Source organism: Schistosoma mansoni, chromosome 3 (genome assembly GCF_000237925.1).
Source record: "Schistosoma mansoni strain Puerto Rico chromosome 3, complete genome".
NCBI classification, from domain to species: domain Eukaryota; kingdom Metazoa; phylum Platyhelminthes; class Trematoda; order Strigeidida; family Schistosomatidae; genus Schistosoma; species Schistosoma mansoni.
The window spans coordinates 6,793,094-6,814,170 of NC_031497.1; the positions used below are offsets into that span (position 1 = coordinate 6,793,094).

Consider the following 21,077-nt stretch of genomic DNA (forward strand, 5'->3'; position numbering starts at 1 on the left):
GCAGGAAATTTAGCAGCCATCCATAACTAGAAATTCAGGTTATCACTTTAGGGGAATCTTACATGACTTCAAGTTTTGGAAACTGTTCATACGTCCTTTAAGAGAAAACATGATACATTACTGACAACTCGGAGTACCACGTAATATTGATCTACTCAGATTTGTTTTTCTTCTTGACTTCTTTTAAGATACTTGAGTCCTTTTAAATGAAAAGAACATCGATCTAAATAGACGTTCAGGGAGCGAGGTTATTTTTTCATTCCCTTCACAACCATTTGAAAGTTTATAATAGGTCCTTTTAGCTACCTTGACGCTTTCCGAAGGCCGAAACATCCTGGCGGCTCTATGATTTGACATGTTGTAACGCACTCGGGACCAAGCTCAATCAGCGCTTAGTTTCAATTACCAGGTTGTCTTAATTTTAAATACGTTTTACTCCTAATTTTTATCAGCTGGTATTCTTGATAAACGTAAGTTCATCATTTTTGCACACAGTCATTCATTCACTTATACTTTGTTACTTTATTTCCAGATCCTCTTGCACACACTGCCCCTCCCACATCGTACCTTCAGGTTAAACACAAAGCCACTGAGGGTTAAACTTTATTATGTTGCCTTCACATAGTGATCCAAGTCATCTACTTTGTTCATCTCCATCAAATGTTTATGATACTGGAAATCATGTCTCTAGGTCGTTCGTGAACTCCTCTGCAGATTTCCACAAGTAAGTATTTTTAAATGTTCCATAGGGCTTATGTTCCCCCAGGAAACGAAAATCCAAGTGGACTATTGATGACTTAGATATTGGAAGGAAACTCGGCGAAGGTCGTTTCGGTTCAGTCCATCTTGCGAGGGAAAAAGCTAGTCGATTTGTCATTGCTCTGAAGGTTTTTATTCAATTTTTGAAAACCCAATTTCCTAGATACTTCTGAAGCCTAGATTAGTAACAAAGGAACTGATGAAACAAGTGCAACGAGAAATAGAAATACAGTCACACTTAAAGTAGGCGTCTTTATGTTCCACATAATAATTCTAGACATCCAAATATTGTTCGTATGTACAGTTATTTTTATGATACAAAGCGTATTTATTTGGTCCTTGAGTATGTACCTAGAGGGGAGTTATCTAAAGAAATCAATCGTTTTGGTCATTTCGGAGATAGTCGAGCAGCGACTGTAAGTTTATTAATACTAAATGCACTTATATATATATAACAGTATATTCAATGATAAGCGGAAAAATTCCCATCATTTTAGACCGACAATACTTTCTAAGCGATTTTTTCGTATTGTAAAATTCGAGTTGTGTCTCTTGATGCCTTATGATGTTTAGTTTAATCGGCTTCGTGTTATGAAGTCATGATTAGGCCTAACCTAAGTACTGTCGAATTAAGAATATGTAAGCTATCTTAAGTACAGATGTGTCAGTTTATATTATATACCAAAGCATATATTTATTCGAAATTCCTTATTTCTCAATAGCGAGACGTGAAGTTTATGAGAGAGCAAGAAAATAAATGTCAGATAATATTAGATTCCAGATATCTACGCATAGAGTTGTACGTGCATGCACACTGACTAAAGGTATTCTTTCATCTTGCTTTTGAGCAATTCAGGTCCGCTTAGAATGACTCTGCATGTACTGTTTATCCTTTGCAATGAGATTACACTGTTCATGTTGCTTTTGGGTTTTATGGATCGTAGCAAGAAATAACGAACTCTGAGTGTAAGCCATTATGATAAATAATAATTGTCTTCTTTCTTATAAGTGATAATCAACTTAATTGCCACATAGTAACATGCAGTTCATCACAATAACGGGACTTTTAAAGCTTATGTACTCAAAATATGGAAGGATTAAATGATAAGCGTTTAGTGTACGGACAGATATTAGTAGTCTGTACCAGTAATTCGAAGAAGTCCCATGGACAAAAGAGAGAAATGAAGAGAAGCGGAAGAAAACTATAAAGCGACCAAAGTAACAACAGGAATAATAGAACAATGGAGTTTGTAAAGGTTAACTCAAGGAAGATGGGCAAATAGTGTATTTAGTGTATTGTTTCCATATTTTACAAATACAGAGGATGATTTTGCATAATACAATAAGTTGGTTTACTACCCAAGACTTCGCTCGTTACAAAGGAATTCTAGACGCATTAAACAATCAGACAATGTGATATGGGTAATGCAATGTCTGATAAAAATTAGTGTTGGTGTAAATTGACTCATGAAAATTTTACACAATTGGGGTCTATAAAACAGTCCATTTAGAAAGATTAACATTGGTCAAAAACTAATATGGGTTCAAATAAACGTCGAAAACCAAACTTAATTGCAAATAAAAATAAAATAGTACAATGTTCGAGGCCCAAAAGTATATTGTAGCAGGGGAATTTACATGTGTAACCGAGAGCAAGTTTGCTCCATGTTATTTTACTGCTTCTAAACAGCTTTTAGGACTAGAGAGCATGTATAAGTTTCAATCCTTTGATCATAGGTGTTTTTGCAGCTCTAGCGTACGGTGGGATTCTAGGTAAATATAGTAAATCATTTGATGTTATGGGTCACCATCGACTGAGGTAATAGGGACTTATATACACTCGAGAATTGCCCACTTCAACCTACGTAGATGGTACGTTAAAAAAACCGTAGAAAGTTTATTACATACTTTTTGTTTGGAGTTCGTCAGATAATTTTAACCTGTGCTTAATGACCTTAAATAATTTGGTCTTCTTGATTCAGGTGGGTTCATCTCATCCTTGTAAATCTGTAACATTAGTTCATCACCAATGGGATTGTTTATCCTATCTTTATTTTTTCTCTTATTGATTTCATCCCAATTTTCTGGTGTGAAATGTGACAGACTAGATAGGTTTACATTTATACTAAGCATTACATTGTTCATGTCGATATGTCTTTTAGCTCAGTAATCTACAAAGTAGAACCAGGCACATCCATCCATCGGTCCAAGTTACCTTACCTCATAAGCACAGCAAGATGAAAGCCAGATCCATAGAAGCAGTTACTTCAATGATAATGTATAAAACAAGATTGCATATAAGGATATGATACGGGAAGAAAGAATTGGTTCGTAGAAAGAAAGGTATAAAGTAATCTCACGGTTTAAGGGGAGATAAAGAGTGTATACACCTACGCCATTGTGATCGATTCTGAGCCATGTCACACAGAGTCTCCAACCATTGGTTACGATAGTCACGCGGATCCCAACCAGGTAGTCTGCATCTACCAACATGGTTCAGACTAAAAGTTAGTGACTTCAAGCACTAATGCCTTGTTTTGGTTTGGCCACCCCTAACTCTCTTCCAACCATCCCCAATACTAGTCAGCATTGCGCGTCGTGGTAATCAGTGTCCAGGCATACGTAACACGTGGCCCAACCATCTCAGTCGATGAAGATTGACAACGACATCAACTGATTTACTATCATTCCCTAATACCCTGTATCTAACCTCACAAATACTTACCCGTTAATCCCATCAAATGCGAACAACACTTCTAAGACATCTGTGGTCAAATACTAGCAACTTAGGAGTATCTACTCTTAATGGTCACGTTTCACAGCCGTAAAGCAGAACAGAACGAACTGCTGTGCAGTATACTCGTCTCTTAATTGATAGACGGACATCTGGCCTTCGCCACAGGTGACGTAAGTTAGCAAAAGCTAAATGAGCCTTTAGAGTCCGTGTAGAGATTTCGTCAGATACTAACCCATTAGGACTGATCGGGCTTCCAAGATCAGTGAAGCTGTCGACGCGTTCGACTACTTCGCTCCCTATCCTTAGTTCAGGTGTTGAAGCAGGCCAGTCCTGGAGCAACAACTTGCATTTAGAGGGAAGAAACGCATTCCAAACATCATTGCATTGTTACTCAGTGCTACCAAAAGACTCGGCATTTTTTTAGCGTCTTCAACAAACAGGACTGTCATCTGTATATTCTAAGTCGATAAGTGGACCTCCTGGTAGGAGATCAATGCCCGAAAATTCAATCGACAAGAGTGTTATTTCCAGCAGTAGGTCTATAATGAAGTTAAACAGAAATGGGGATAGGGGACAGCCTCATCGGATATCACATTAAGTTGTAAAATCAGATGATAGTTCGCCATGAGCTCTCACTCGACTGGTAAAGAGCCTTCACAAGGTTTATATGCTTCTGAGGTACACCTTTCAATGACAGACACTACCACAGAACCTCTCGGTCTACAGAGTCAAATGCTGCTTTTAAGTCAAGAAAAACTATCATTGTCTGACGCCGATAAGCATGCCTGTGTCCTAAAACCTGACGAATAGTGAATATGTGGTCGATACAGCCACGACCAGGTCTAAAGCCAGTCTGACTTCCTTGTGTTTGAAGTTCACGAGTCTTTATTAGGCTCCAGATAATTATTGAGGCTAGTATTTTAGATGCTATATTAGTCAAACTAATCCTTCTGTGGTTATATAGGATGATTTCGATTCCTTCTTATATATTGGGACAATCAGAGATTGTGACCAGTCAGATGGGATTACGTCCAACTCCCAGATTTTAGCCAGAATATTAGTCAACCCAAGTGCTAAAATTGGACCACCATATTTAAAGTCCTCTGGAGCCGATCCATCTGGACCAGCTGCTCTTCGTTTCAGATTAGCTATAACCTTTTGGACTACAATTAGGTTTGGGGAGCCTATTTCAATGTTCCATCCAGGCCGTTTAGAAATAGTGGTCAGCCGTAGAGTAGCTGAAGGCCAACTTAACTGCTTCCTCAAATCGTTCTTAGTGTCTAGACTGAGGGCAGATAGGAGTGCCGTCTTTTCCCAAGATTGTCTCATACTTGACTTCTTAATTCCGGTTTCTCTTATTTGTATGAAGAGCTATCATGTATTACTTACAGCTTCTACCTTTTCCATCTCATTTGCTTTCCTTGCCCACCACTGCTCACTGTCGTTCAGCAGACTTTTGGTCAGCTTAGATCTGATACGTTTTTGCTCTTCATCGTGTTCAGAACCTGGTGGGATAAGTTTACGAGTGTCTATCAGTGCAAAAGATGTCGCAGGATTCCACTTATAGGTGTCGCTGCTGTTTCCGAAGCTCTTCGTATGTCTTTCCAAGCAACATCTGTGTCAGTCTCGTTTTCGAAATTGCTTAAGTGTGACTTCAGCTGCTCCTGGAATTGACCTTTGGCTTTCTCATTGCTGAGTTCAGTTCTAATGGATCTTCTTAATGTGGCTTTCCTGCGTCCATTGAGGCGCAAGTAAATGCGTGCTCGTATTAAAGCATGGTCAGAGTCTGAACATGTAATCTAGAACGAGCGGTAACCTATCGAGCCTCTCCAACGATGACTGATGGCAATATGGTCTATTTAAGTCCATCGTTGGTTTGGTGTAGGTGATCGCTATGTTAGACGATGTCTCTCCTTATGCCTAAAACTAGTACTTGTTCGAAATAAACGATTGTCTGTGAACAGTTACATCAGACTCACCATCATTTGCCTTTCAGATACATCAGCAGTCACCGTTGAACTGATCGCAGTTTATAAATAGGCGATAATCTGTGTTTAAGAATGCTGGCATATGCCTTGAAACCCTTACCAGTAGTGTCGACAAACTCAGGCTTGTTTTTTGCAAATTGTAGTCGCATCTGTTTCTTGGTGTTATACAGTCTATAGTTTCACTTTTACTTACGTTATTATCGTTAGCTTCAACTTTACATGGTATTATTATTTATAACTACCATTCCGGTATTTTTAACATTCTTCCACATGTGATACTTGAGGACAGATATCACCGTATTCTTCATAATGAAACAGAAATAGTACTTTTCAGTCTATAGTCTAACAAATAAGAGGTGAGTTTTTACAAATATTTTAGAATGCGAAACACTTAATTAGTGTCTCCATGCGGAACAAGGAATGGTCAAGCATAATTTTCGTGTTCAAGCGAATATTAAGAAGCTGCACTTGATGACACTTAGCTGTAGTTCTTATCAACATCACTTAGATGATTTTGTGATCATAAAATCTCTTTAAATAGGACGAATAAGTTGCTTCATATTTAAACGCTTAGGTTTGTAATGTTTATGCTCATGTATATAAAGCCGATCTTAGTTACGTATATAACAAGGCACATCGTTCATGTTTTACAGTACGTATACCAGCTTTCCAAAGCTCTTTCTTATTGTCATCAAAATGATGTTATACATCGAGATATCAAACCAGAAAATATACTTCTTGGGGTTCGCGGTGAAGTGAAGATTGCAGATTTTGGTAGCGCAGTGCACTTACCAGCTTCACGGTAGGTTTTATTCCTCTTTTTCGTACAAGTAATTAGACGTATGACTACTTTTGGTACGCTCAATTACTTGGCTCCCGAATTGTTCCATTTGGAGTGTGTTCATGATCATCGGGTGGACATATGGAGCTTGGGAATACTCACTTTTGAGATGCTTACTGGTCATTTACCCTTTGATGGTGAAACGTTCCAGGAGATTTCCGAAAAGATCCAATATGCTGATGTTTCATATCCAGATACATTAAATCTGGGTGCGACGAAGCTTATTACTAGTGTAAGTTCATTTAATAATGACAGTATTGGATATTTATCACTTTACAACTACTGGTTGATTACTGTGTATATTAAGATACTGTCGGCATTGTATCGAAAATAATTTGCTAGGAATATAGTGTTGGCTATAAGTGGAGTTTATGCTGTGAGAAGTCAGATTATACTAATGATAAAGCACCATACAATTAATATATTCGAGGGAATTAAGTTACTATAGTGTTTTGTAAATGAGTTTTTTCTGCTTAATAAATTATTTGTTAATGGCTTTTAAATTTCTATTCTTAGATGCTTAAAAAGTTGTCAAGTCAAAGAGTATCTTTAAATGAAATTGATAATTATGACTGGATTAAAATGAATGCTGAATTTTCTGTCAATCAATGCCTAGCAGCCCTTCAAGATTGGGAAAATGTTAGTAATCAAAATTCTACTTGTCCTTCATCTAGTAGTTACGAGTGCTCATCTACATTTGTAAATACATTTTCAAACGACTAATGTTTTCATATATTTCACATTACATTACCACTTGTTATGTCTTTCAGGATATCTTAATATAACAATTAAAAAGCTTATCATTTTTACCATAATCTATATGCTCATATATACATGTATATGCATGTGACATTTACCTCTTTCACTATTCTACCATAAATACCAGATAGATCTGTTTTATGTTATTATTACGTATATCTGTAAATTAATTACACATATTTATAGCTGATTCAACAACAAACCAATATTTACAGACTATTTTTTTATCGTTGCATATTTACTTTAGGGAAAATTCTAGGAGTTTGAACTTTGTTATTACTTGAGTCTTGAGATATTGTCTTAAGATTAATAATGTTGTACAATTTGGAATTAATTTATTTAAACGATTCCATTTTATCTATATATTGACCTATTTGTAATCTAGTGACGAGATATCGAGTTAACATATTAAACTGTTGTAATTTTAAAAGCTCATAATTTCATCTTTATTAAATTTCAATTGGTTGGATACTTTCTGATGCTGACAGTATCGCTATCAAAGTTTAAGATGCCATTTTACATTACTGCTTTGAGTTTGATTTAACAGCGTAGTTGGTTGTTTAGCCACTTGTGGTCTTATATACGTTCAACAAAATGAACTGTTAGTCAGTTGTGGGAAATCCTAACGGCTCAATTCTCATTAAAGTATGCGTCTATGTCATTGTCCGGAGAAGCAATAAAAGTTTCACGATTCAATCAACTAGCTCAGAGAACAGGAAACATTCAAAGTCCTCGTTTTCAGTAAAAAAACAACAAAAATCATCTATTTAAGTAGATAATGAACTAGGCTAATATGTCCTACAAACAGTTTACAATGCAAAGGCATTTTGAACATTCTTTGTTGTTTAATTTCAATAACTAGAATCTATATTACATATCAACTGAGCTTCAACGGCATTTCGATCATCTACAATGTAGGATTACGCTTCTTCGGTTTACAAAATGATTTCAACTAAGGGTAGTAATAGAATAAGGTTAGTCATAAAATAATATTTACGTGTTCATTATGGATAATTTGTAGCCAACTAACTACATTCTTTACATTAATCCCAGTTCTGAGGATTTCTGCGGCCTCCCAAGAAGATTGCCTGTCACAAAAAATAATCGAACTCACTGATACTTCTCAGCTTACGCCATATTCAGGATTTTATGAAGTGCCATTCCGGAGCTAAATTTTCTGTTTCCATAGTTCAGGTTTATGACTATAAAGTTATAAATATGTGACAAGATGGGTCAGTCACGTTCTTACGTATATCTGCCTTTCAATGTTGGCTCTTTAAATGAAACCTTATCACATGTTATGGAGCTTCGCTAAGTTAGCTAATCATAGTAGTTTCATCTTTCTGAATTCTTCTTGCAGGGATTCTATGCTATTACTCTAGATGCTCATATTCCGAAGAAATCAATATTAGATTATCACCTAACATTAGTTCTCAGAGCACAATATTTTCTACCTGTAATGACTTTCGAATGTAATAATCGCCAAGCAACTTACTTGTAAATAAGAAGAGGCTAGCATTACAATAGCTGGGATCTCTCAAGTCACTGTTATGATATAAACGCAATTTAAATATGCTATGATTATATAAGGATTCTCAAATTATACAATCATCATTAAATGGTAAAAACCACTTACTACATGTTTTTTTCATGAATAAAGTCCTAAAGACAAAAGGGGGAAATTCAGTCACATAAGTAGTCCACAATAATATGAAAACTAGTTGTATATCAACTGGTTAGAAGATTAAAGAATAGTTCTTTAGTGAAATGTCCACTCAATTTAAATGCAAAGCTCAAGAAAGCAATAAGCCAAACCGGAGTGAGGAAATGTTTAATTAAATGTTACTTAGTTCTCCTATTACGGTTAGAAGATTTGGTTAATTTGTGTAGTTGTTGATTTGAAAACAGAACAAAGTTAACTGATCTTCAAATTTCGCGTTCTTTTGAAATGTAGACGCTTCCTTGTACCTGTAGAAAAATAAATAATGATCAAGTATCGAGTAGTCATTTCCATTTTAAAAAAGTGTGGACTTTTTTCGTAGTTAATTTCATAGAATTTACAAATTTAATTTATCGAGATGGGTAGTTTTGTGAAATGCTTTGATTAATAATAACGATCACCTTGAGATGTAGCCTGGTATTTGGAAGTTACTAGTAAGTAGTTCTCGTTGACCTTGTCTCATCATTTTCTCTCCTGCATAATATTACTTTAGTTCTTTTGTTGCTAAGGCAGATTTGTTATTCTTTTTAATCATTTATTCAAGTTTTATTTTTCGGCAGTTTTTTCTTATGTATGATGAGAAACATATAAAATCGTCTGCCTGTTACATTTAATGTTTATTGGTGGTTATTTTAAGAAGCTAAGGATTAAACTATATTGTGATAAATTAAACAAGTTTATTATATAAAGAGAATTGGTAATTTAGGAAGGAATTTAATTCTTACATTTCGTATTATGAAATGAGTGTTAAATAAACATTATTCTACCAGTATGTTGCCTGCACCGTCTTTTTTAAAGTTTTCTTGTTATATATGATGTTACAAGAATTAATCGTTAGTGTTGAAGGGTAATCTGATTTTTAGTAACTTTGAATTATTCATATTTGGTATATTTACAAATATTTGATGTGGTAAGAATAACATTTAAAACCAATCAGCTATACGATTTTTACTATCTGAATCATAAAAGAGATGCCTATTTACTTAGTTCAGTGTTTCACAGTCTATGTTATGGTTCTTAATTTGTTCCAGTTATCAGGAGCTTGATGAATTCATGTTATTCTGCATAAATCATTCTTTACATATATAAACCCAGAACAGGGTAAATCAGTTGTTCAATGATCCATGATATTCACTAGTCGATTAAGTTGCATGTATATTATTTTTCAGATATCAGTAATTGAAAATGAAATCCCCCCAAAATAGGTAAAGGATGTTTATTAGGTAGTGGCCTACAAGTTCACTTCGTAATCTATAATTTCTTTAACTAACATAATTTGTCAAGGCTGTACAAACAACATGTTTGCAGTTACAATTATGAAAAGAATTTGTACGATTGCTGTCTTCATAACAAATTATTAAGAAAAGTAAAAAGGAATTACTTGGTAATCTAAAAACTGGTCAAAGCGATGGAAAAACATCACACAGAATTTTCAACATTTTTAAAAGGTAAAATCTATCAAACGGAACTATAATCACAAATTATTAATTACTTGGTACGAATAAAAGAACAAAATAATTAAAGTCATACCACTGATGAGTATGTTTGAGAAAAGCAGGTCAAAAAATGTACTACCTTCACAGAAAAATTGAGTATTTGGTTTTTGTGTTTTCAAAGCCTCCGTGCAAATGAATGAACATGCTAGCAAAGCAATCTCACTGGAATTAATAACGTAACTGACAACAGAGAGATCTGCCTACTTACTATTAAATACGTATCAATGTGCAATGAAGTAGCATTTTAACATTGTTGTATTATTGAAGTGACTATAAGTCATTTTATAAAAGATGGAACTCGAAAGAAAACGACATTGTTTCAGTTAGGTTTTAAAACATTCATCGAACCTAAACACTCCCTACACATTAGCTTAACAAATATTTTTCCCGCAAAAACAAACAGTTTACCATTCTTTTAAAAATTTGATAAATAATGCCATTTATAACTACTATTAAGAATTCAGAATATATGGGAAGAATTTGACATGAAATACATAATTTTCCTAATGACTCAAAATTAGAACTCCGGTCAAAATCAAAAGAATCAATTTCAAAAACATTACAGCAGGTAGTTAGTAGCTGGAGAGAATCAGTGAACAAAAGTTGATTTTTTAGATATCATTTCTCTGCATGACAAATTTCTTGAAAATAAAATAAAGCAAGCTAGTGAAAAGCATTTTTATAAAACTTGTGACACAAATTAAGGGATAGAGATGCTTGATCATGTTCATAATCTCATTTAAGATGATAAGCTAGTTATTTCATAACAAGGGTAGGGCCTGTAAGTTATGATTACGATTAGGAATTAGGGTAAGCCTAAGAATACCCATTGATCAGTGTAAAACTACAGAGCTCTTTCTCGTCAAGATCCAAAGAATCACTGAATGTCGTCCCTAGAGTTCTCTATTTTAAAAATAATTGCAGTAATAATGAAATAATCAAAATGAAAGGTATTTTATGTGAAGTAAAACAATAAAAAACAAGTTTCTCATTGAAGCACTAGTTAAGTTCTATTTCTTTGTTTTTCTTTACAGAAGTAACCACTAATTCTTTTTATTTTGTTTGATAAATTTGTAAAAAAGAAAATAGAACAAAAGAATTGAGGTATTTATCTTTTTGATCAGTGCACAACGAATCGATATCATCACAAATTAACTTCTACTACAATATTACTATAATTTCATTAAGTACTAGATTACAAACCAACAAAATCCCTCCATTCAATCTTATGCAAACCAAAGGATGAAATGACGAAAGGCAAACCAAACATCATCTACAAAGTAAATTGTCCCAACTGCGTTAAACACGACATCGGACGAAGCGGACGCCCTCTTCATCTTCGCATGCATGAACATCAATTAGCAGTCAAACGCCATGAATGTCTTCACTTACATCAATTCACGTGGACAACTGCGGACACATTCGACTGAAATAATGTGGAGATTTTGGATAGATGCAATTCCAAGAACACCAGAGAATTTTTAGAAGCTTGACACTCAGGTCAATCAGCAATAAACAAGCACATTGAAATCAATCCAATTTATCAACCAATCAGGAGAATTATTCAGAAACATAGGAACAAAAATCAAACCAATGGGAGATACAACCAAAACAATGAAAGATTCAAGACCAACAAGAACTAATCAACATCGAGGTGTACAGGAAAAGCTGTGAAGCATATGTGGAGAAATTCGAACACTTCACTTCTACCCGAAGTCTGTGCTCTCGTTCAGAAAAACGATGAAAGCTCCACGACCAAACCATCCAGCTCAGAGAACAAAACTCCACCAAAAGACTAATTAATAATAAGTAAAAATATAAACAAGTTTCTTGTGATTGTTCTCCCTTAATTAAATCTGCGAAAATGTGTAAATAAAAATAAAAACAACTAAAGTCAAGTGAAATTGGCCGAAAAAAGTGATAATAATGGTAATTGTTTGAATAAAATAAAAATAATTTTCATCAGTTCATTATAAAATATTTTGTGCATAACTGGGTAACTCACGATATATTAACATCGATCAGTCGAGCTGTCTTTTAAGCCTATAGATATATAATATAAATGTTACTGTGTTTAAATTGGTAGATTGAAGATTATTACAAGTTTTCTTTTTTACAAAAACAAACAAAATCTACACTTTATTTCCGTAATAATAACAATAATAATAAAAGAAGTACGTTGAAAGCTAGTCATCAGTTAAAATAGATTGGGACAAATATATCTTCAGTTTAGGATAACGTAATATCATCATTTTTAAACATAAATCCAAAGAAACTTAATACAAGTGAAATCAATAGGCTGAGTTTATCCAGTCACGGATGTTTTTCGTAATTCATTGGGAAATTTTTATCCTTATTATTAGAAATAAACTATATTTAAACAATTTTGTAGTTGAATTCATGAGCTAATTGAAGCTAGAGCACCATGGAAAACCTGGAAGCACTGGACGACCGTTTCGTCTTATTGTGGGACTCCTCAGCAGTGCACATCCACGATCTAGGACTTCCAAAATTTCCATGGTGGTCTAGCTTCAAATGACTCATGAACTCAAATATAAAATAATTAAAATCTCCACAAAACCCCTTTCTGATTATATTTAAATAAATTTGAACTTGAAAATTATTAAACTATCCATAAGAAAATTATTTAATACATTCTATTTGAAAAAGAAACAAAATAAAAGCAAAAATTTCTGGATGGATTTTAAAATTGTCACCTGACAACAACTAAATAAATCATTTAAGTGAACTAGAAGACACGAATAGGAATTTGATTAGTACGAAATTAAAATAATTTTTTATCATTACGGTCAATTTCCTTGAGTAATGTGTTGTGTATTCTGTAACTTACCGTTTTCAATACCTTTTAGATTATTAAGTAGAAATTTACATTTAGTTTAAAATATATTTATATAAAGTAACAAGTAAATAATTTTTTTAAAAAAATTATTTACCAGGCGAAGTGGATGGTCGTACTGGTGAACATGAACGTGAAGATATTCGACCACGATAGCGATCTATCCCTCTTCGATTATTCGAAGACTAAAGTATGATTTAGAAATGACAAAATAAAAAAGTATAATTTTTTAAAATTTCTTTATTGGATTCAACGGAATAAGTTAGTATGGCAAAATAATATATGTCATTAGCTGAAAATGTAATCGCTTGACCTTTTTATATAGAAAAGACTAACTATCTGCCTACTCTATGTGATCATTTCAAGAACAAACAAAAAATAGTGAAAGACACTACTTGCTAAATTAATAAACACTGATTTGACGGGTGCGTACTTAAGTCCAATACTTTAAAGCTCACTGATGATAATAGAGTTGTTTTATTACCACATTTCTGATACTAATGACGGCGTCAAGCATTTGGGTCATCTATTTTCCAAATATACGGGTATAACAAAAAGCATCCCTTTTTTAGATTTCTTTAATCCGAATAATTTTGAATCTCCACTGTGCGTACTGACGCAGTAAAGTGAAAAGTTTAAAACGTATCACGATGCTTAGTGCTGAAAATTTCAAACTGAAGCATAGAATTTCTTGTCATATTCTTCTTCTTGTCTACTCTTTGAAAATAACAATAGACAGATGTGTTTGAAATCATGCTTTCAGTATCTGATGGATGAAAAACTTAAATATAACACTTGAAGTAATAGTAAACTTTAGCCATGGAAGATGAGTAGAAGACAACAAACAGTGGTAAAATATTTGTAGACTGTAGTTGTTGAATATTTTACTGTCTGAATATATGTTACAGAAAGATTTATCGCAATTCTGTCAGTTGTTTCAGTTAATTCCTTACTGTTTCAAAATTCATAATGATTATTTACGCTATTATTATTATTATTTTCCGATGGATTCTTCAATCCCCAAAATACCAAGAGTATGAATTTTGTATTCTTTCAATAACTTAAATTTTTATACTTTAATTTATGTCTTCAGTATATTCAGGCGGTTTTCTACTCTATTTGAACATACACTGGATCTTTCTGATTTAATAGACTGGTATTTATTTGAAGATTTAATAAACGATTGGATTAATAATTTCTAAACATTGGCTAAAAAGTTACACAACAGTTCATCAGTCTAAGTTATTATTCTTCCAAATAACAGAAAAGTTAATCAGAATAACAAAAAGGTGAATCACAAAACGTGTGCTTGCAATAAGATAGGAATCCATTATGTACGAAATTGAGAGGACGAAAAGCGAATGTCCGGAGCTTTAACCGGGTTGGTGAACACGGATAGTCCACCTAGGGGAGTTGGAAAACCCTGATTCCAAACCAATGGTACACATGGGCTCCAGTATCCTGAAGGGACGAATGGCGTATGAACCAATTGTTGGTCACCGGCTACCATGAGAATGCATCGCCTCACGATGCTCCACTGCCTTGTGGATCAGACCTTTAGGTCGAATGCTCGGGGTGTAGCCCCCTAAGAAAGCCACCTGCTTCAGTTTGGGCATCTCAACAGTATCACAGCCCTCACACAAATCTCATTTGATTTGTGTGGCGCATATGTATCTGGTGCTTCCTTGTACCAATATTTATGTGTATAAATAAAGAATAAAAAAATGATCAAAATTTCTGTTTCAAAAGTAATGGACGAGTATGTTTGAATGATAATTTGTGTAATTCAAAGGTATTCAAATAATGATCTTCAACCTCTAAAATCTAATATTATCAAGATACTTAAATTAGCTTTTAGTGACCAAATTGAATAGTTACTGTGTTGATTCCAAACTTTGGGTGAGTTATTACAGGTTTATGAGTTAATCAGTTTTATTATTTTGCGTGTATTAATGATAAAAATAACATTATATCACCAGTAATATCCGAATATATTATTGGCTGGTTAGTTTTAAGGCTTCTTTATTAAATTACGGAGTATGTGACAGAATAAATATATAATCCAATAAGGTTATCGCGATGCAATCCAACATACGGACGAAATATCTTCTTTAAATAAATCAAATGAGAAAAATTATTGGCTATTGAAAGAATTCATCAAGTGAATCTAACCAGAATATTCTAGCGACATTTTTATTCAGTGAGTAGTTGAAATTCAGAACACGGAAATATGGTAATAGAGATATTAATTTGTGTTATATCTTTCCTCATCAATGGAAATATGTTCTCATTTACCTGACGCTATGATCGTGCTCTCAAAGTCTAATATCTGTATTTATTTATGAGCAATGTTTGACGAAAACATCGTGCTATCTCTTTGAACTTTAGCTAAGAGTCTAGTAACCTTCAAAAGACAACCATTAAAATACACTTAAAACGTCTGAGTGTAGTTAGTTTGACGAATAAAGCTTATAAGTTAAATTCATTTACTCAATTTTTTTCAAAATAAGTGATTTGACTTCTCTTCATGCCACCCTCTTATTGTGATTGATACAAAATACAAAGATCCACATCCAAAATGTTTAATCAAATGTTCACCAAATCTACTTCACTACAGTAATAGATTTGTATTCTATTTCAGTATATATTATTTATTAAAAAGTAACCTACCATAATTTCAAAACCATATGAATTAAAATTTCCTCTGGTGCATACTTCTCCTTTAGCAACAATCCTATCATTTTGCATTAAACATGGCCATATGTGGTGATGAATTAATAATGTTGGATAAGATGAATCATGACTACGCCTATATCTACGGTAAACACAGAGAAATAAACAGAAAAAGGGATGGTAAACTAGATAAAATGTAGAATAGTATCAAACTCTGTTTATCAGTCAACTATACAAAAAGTGTCCCGACAAACAGAAGATATCTTAAATAACTCAGTTGTCAATAATTTGTATATTCACCTTAATAATTTATATAATATGAGCTACTGTATAAACAATAATTTTGAAGTGTAATTGCAATCTCCAGAACCTTTAGAAATTGTTTGATGCGTATTTTTAAGTTCATTGTCTAGACAGATGTGTATAACATGCAACAGTTTGGGACTAAGTAGGATCGTTAAAGCTTAGGCATAATAATAAAAAAACCATTCATTTGCATCCGATCTCATATAAGTTCATTTAATTTTGGGAAATATCAAACAGTTACAAACATTCTTACATACATGAGTTCTGTCGGTTGTTGAAGTTAACACATTCAGGAAATTACGCTTTGCAAGTGACCCTTTAATGTTCAGTTGGTTTTTGATTTGTTGTACAGCTGTACCTAAGGCAGTGATTCGGTTGATTCATTTATTTTGAGCGAAATGTTTACCTACTCGTTTTGAAAACTTTCATTTAATTAGAAATAACAATAATCGTATACGAATAACTAATTGCTTCAAGCATATATTTCTTAATTTCCATATCTGAATATGAAATCCTGAAATTGTTCAGGTAACTTAAAGCTAGGTTTTATGTTATCTTTATAAATGTTATAGTCGAATAATATTGGCAGGATTGATTATATCCAAGAGAGAAAATAGTTCAAACTTAGAAAATAGTAAACTAAGGAAAATTAAGGTGAGAATAAGCACAAGGCTTCATTTGAAACATGATCTAACATAAAGACTGAAAATGGGAATAAGTTTCAATCCTATTAATCTTCATCAGTTTTGGGATTAGCGATATTCTGGAGGCACGTAGAGCCAGGAGTTAGACAATGACTTTAAGTCAAATAAAACTCGAGTTATGGCTAGGTATAAGTCGTCAGAATCTGGGCTGATAGTTTGATTTCTTACAAAGCTCACTACATGACCTGACTATATGCCAAGAATTTTTCACCAAAAACTATGCTTTTTTTAACCAATCATCGTACTGACAACAAACAAGCAAGTATCTATTTTTTATTACAATGTGTAAGGGGTCTAGTTTTTGTCTCATGAATTAAACTGATTCTTACAAAGAAACGGTTAATGGACTATCAGATTATCTTAAAGGGCCCTAATTCTTAAATTCCTCAAGTTATATCGAACGATTACTAGGATCTCGATCATTTTTACGGAAATCTATGTGCACGAAAGTTGATGACAAATAATTTTAAAGAATATTTTAACTGATTCGCTTACTTTGCCTCGTCGATCAATTCATTTTCACAAGCTGGTCTACAAATTTCAAGTGGATGACTCAAAGCAGCACATTCCCAAGCAAGTTTACATGTTTCATAAAGAAAATCTTTTATTACTTCGAAACCAAGATTCTGTGATGGTCGGCGAATACGTGGTACACGGCGTTCCAAAGCTAAACATGTATCTTTAACAAGTAATGAAATATCAGCTGAATGACTAGCATGAATGTTAATGTACGATTGTACCAATTCATCTAGTGTTTCTGTTGTGATTAAATTATTCGCTGCAATCTGTTTACGTACACGATTTTTATAGGCTCGAAAATGTGATTTGGCTACATGAAATGAGTCCTTGAATAAAGAGACGAGAAATAATGTTTATTAATATATATAGTTCTTTACAAAAAAAGTGACGGTTACATAACATAGTGAACTTCAGGGATAGGTAGATTCTAATGACGGATAAAAATATATGTACAAAATGGAACTATATAACTTTATATCACAAAGCAAATCTATTACAGTTTTTAATGAATGATTATAACAATAAAATTAAAGAATGGGAGTTTATGTACAAAGAATTAGTGAATCCAAGAGTAATTTGAAATATCATTCTCAAACACCATATGTAATCAATCGTACCAATTACATCAAAATGTGACCGTAAAATATAAAATATCACTTGTACATATAACTATATATAACTGTTTCATATAAGCTTGATACTTGATAGTAGCAAGCACTTATAAGTGTCATAAAAATCAAGCTTTGGAATTATAAGGTGAGTTTTCACTACGTTCATTTCTGAACTTTAAAAAATTGTCTAGAACTACGCAAGTGAAACTGATTTGGACCTCTATCACACAAAGTTCTGAATCTTGGATTTTGTTTGCGATACAAGAAACTTTCTACCTGAAATCAGTAATGTCACGGTGGTACTGTGTGCACATGTTCAAATGACTTTCTGAGAAATGCTTTCCTATTCGGTTCCTTACATTTGGATTAATATAATTATAACAGTTTATGGGGCAGTATTGGGTTGCAGACGCTAAATATTTATGGTGATAGTATTGGGTGTACAACATATAAAATTCATTAGATATAAGAACATTGAATTATCTAACTTCATGTCCACCGTGATTACATCATTCAAGTAGTCAGGTTCATATACTGCAAAAAAGACTAAATAACTGTGCAAAAATGCTAGTGAAAAAATTGATCGCTTGTGTTGATTCCGTAAATCAGATCCATTGATTTCAGTAAACTGCTAATACAATGTCCGATCGCTGTTTATATATACAAATCCTGCTTTCTTTACTACTATCCATTTACTTTCCCCTATATTATTCGTCTTATTTTGTTCCAGTTCCACAAAAGTTTTCGTTATGATTATTTTATTTTCATTATTCTTTAGTTAATCGTAAAAAGCGAACCGATAATTTTTTATTTTGTTCAATGTTTTTAGGACATTCAGTCCATTGTCGGATAAAAATATTGTTTTTTAGTTAATTCAGTTGTATTGATCAGTTGGTTGCCCATAGTGATTGATGACACAACCAATCTTCTTGACATTGATTAAAATAAGCATAATACGATGACTTCGTACGTTATTTATACTTTACAATAACTCTTTAAATGTAAATACACTAATCTTCTTCTGCGAATGTTTAATACAATGAACAATTATGTGGTCTAGTTGGTGGCATTTCGACCTTCATTTTCATCCTTGACTATTCATTTATTAGCTGATAAACAAAACTGACTTCCTTGAATGTTAAGTACGACCGAAATGAATCTCTTCCTCTCTCTCTCTCTCTCTCTCTCTCTCTCTATATATATATATATATATATATATATATGTGATTGTGATAGCCTCACTGATTTTAAACCATGCTAATCATTAATGAGTTTATTGTGATAGCCTCATTGATTTTAAACCATGCTAATCATTAATGAGTTTACATTTCTGTAGCCTGTTTTGTTTAAAAGATTACCCCACCCTAAGTATTTTTTGTATACACTAACAGAATAAAAGAGTCTACAGATTATTTGTGTAGCGTTTCCTTTATCTGGCTATAATTTTAATATGAAAATTCATGTGTTAGTTTATTTTCAATAAAAGTTTGTGTTTTTAAATTGACTACTTTTCTATTTTGTTTTTTTTTGCGGCTGGGGTGGAACAAATTTACATTATTTCAAAATTTGATCTCACTATAGTTATGCCGGTTACTAAAGTTACCATTGTGACCTTGACTTTTGTTAGCTCAGTCTAAATAGAGTATGACAATAGTATACTTAACGTGATCAGCATTGATTGTTTTAAGACATGAAATCAAAATGGAGGTGATACAAAAAATATTAACATCAATATTTAAATAACAAGTAATAGTCGTTCAATATTTTTCATGGGTTCATTTGGAGAAAATACAGTTTCAGAGACGAAACAAGCTGAAAAAAATAACACTTAAACAAAAAGTCATGTCGTAAATAATAGTCCATGAAAGAGAGAATTAGAAATGATGAGTAAAGTCGGAAGCCCAAAAAGATAATTTTGCTTTAATTATGTTCTCTGAAGAAAGTAACTTTAACTTTTCACATGACTAGATTATTGGAAGCAGAGAGTGCAAATCAAACTAAAAGTGAATAGTACATGTAAACTGTAAATTTAACTTTTTTCAATATTTACTACTATGTAAATGCTTTCACGATTATCAATGTATCAAGCAATCAAATAGAGTTAACATATATTTCATCATGTTAGAATTGACCAAGAAAGTGGAGTCCATAACGTCAAATAAATATCCACTAATGAGTGGTCTTGTTTTTAAAAATGGAAGTATTTCAGTGCTTTCTAGCGTCTTCAAGTTGGTCAATCCGTGATCGAATACAACCTTAAAGGATACTCATATTCAGAAACATCTTCAAATTAAACATATCTCCAAGAGCATAATGATAGTAATGATTACAATAGCTTTATTCAGAGATGAATTTTGGCTAGCAGTTGAGTCGGAGAAGCATGTGACGTCCTAGTATCTGTGTGGATAACGTGATGGCGTTGAAGCGAATGGTGCTGAGTTCGAGTCTCTGAGTGAACATCAACTATGGAATGCAGGTTCATCCAAATGACGACTCTTAAATAGGATGAAATGCGCGTTCTGGATTGCACATGTAGCCACACCTACATCAGCTAATAATGCTTGTGACTGATGGCAATATCGAAGCAATTCGCATAGGATGAGCACATTCCGATAAGAGACTGATCGATCGCCATCCCAAACATCAATGGGAAGATGCAACCAAGTAATACGAGAACTAATTAATAGCTCTATTCATTATGTCAAATTTTGTTGCCGTGACAAATTCTCTGAGTGCATATTTTCAGTTTGAGATTGAGCTCATGTTGAATCGCTCTATTTTGTAAGTTAACCATAAACTGTATAAGTACTCGCAGTTAATATATATGATTATTCGATTTAAACAAATCTAAAACAACAAGGTTTATTACAACAATCGAACATTTAAAAAACAGGTAGGTCAAATGTTATAAGGGTAGCTTTTATGTCCTGATAAAAATAATGAATGGTAACTTTGGGATCCATTTGTGGACCAATACTATGCATTTACTTTCTATCGTATAATTGCTAAATAACTAAATTATTTATATTCATTAGCTTTATTTTGAACTATAAATTATTGTTCTGTGTTTACCATTTTTGAATTATGCCCTGTCTATCACTTACTAT

The 21,077-nt window shown here is 33.2% G+C and overlaps 2 protein-coding genes across 2 annotated transcripts in view; one reads left to right on the plus strand and one right to left on the minus strand.

Annotated features, from left to right (window-relative positions):
- Positions 1-336: 336 nt before the first annotated feature.
- Smp_162710 (protein kinase) lies at positions 337-13,313 on the plus strand (the record flags this gene model as incomplete). The annotated part of the gene is made up of 10 exons (XM_018799055.1): positions 337-409; positions 533-724; positions 767-887; positions 923-1,002; positions 1,037-1,175; positions 6,138-6,286; positions 6,323-6,557; positions 6,842-6,964; positions 8,445-8,556; positions 13,258-13,313. The coding sequence occupies exons 2-10, from the start codon at positions 609-611 to the stop codon at positions 13,311-13,313; spliced, it is 1,131 nt and encodes a 376-aa protein (XP_018650881.1). The 5' UTR covers positions 337-409; positions 533-608.
- Positions 13,314-13,826: 513 nt separating this feature from the next.
- The window catches only part of Smp_075140 (hypothetical protein), a gene marked incomplete at both ends in the record, with an annotated part of 16,465 nt that continues 9,214 nt past the window's right edge, over positions 13,827-21,077 (minus strand). Inside the window, 3 exons of the mRNA XM_018799056.1 lie at positions 13,827-13,874; positions 15,828-15,972; positions 17,336-17,685. Coding sequence (XP_018650882.1) covers positions 13,827-13,874; positions 15,828-15,972; positions 17,336-17,685 — 543 coding nt within the window. The remainder of the gene's footprint in view (positions 13,875-15,827; positions 15,973-17,335; positions 17,686-21,077) is intronic.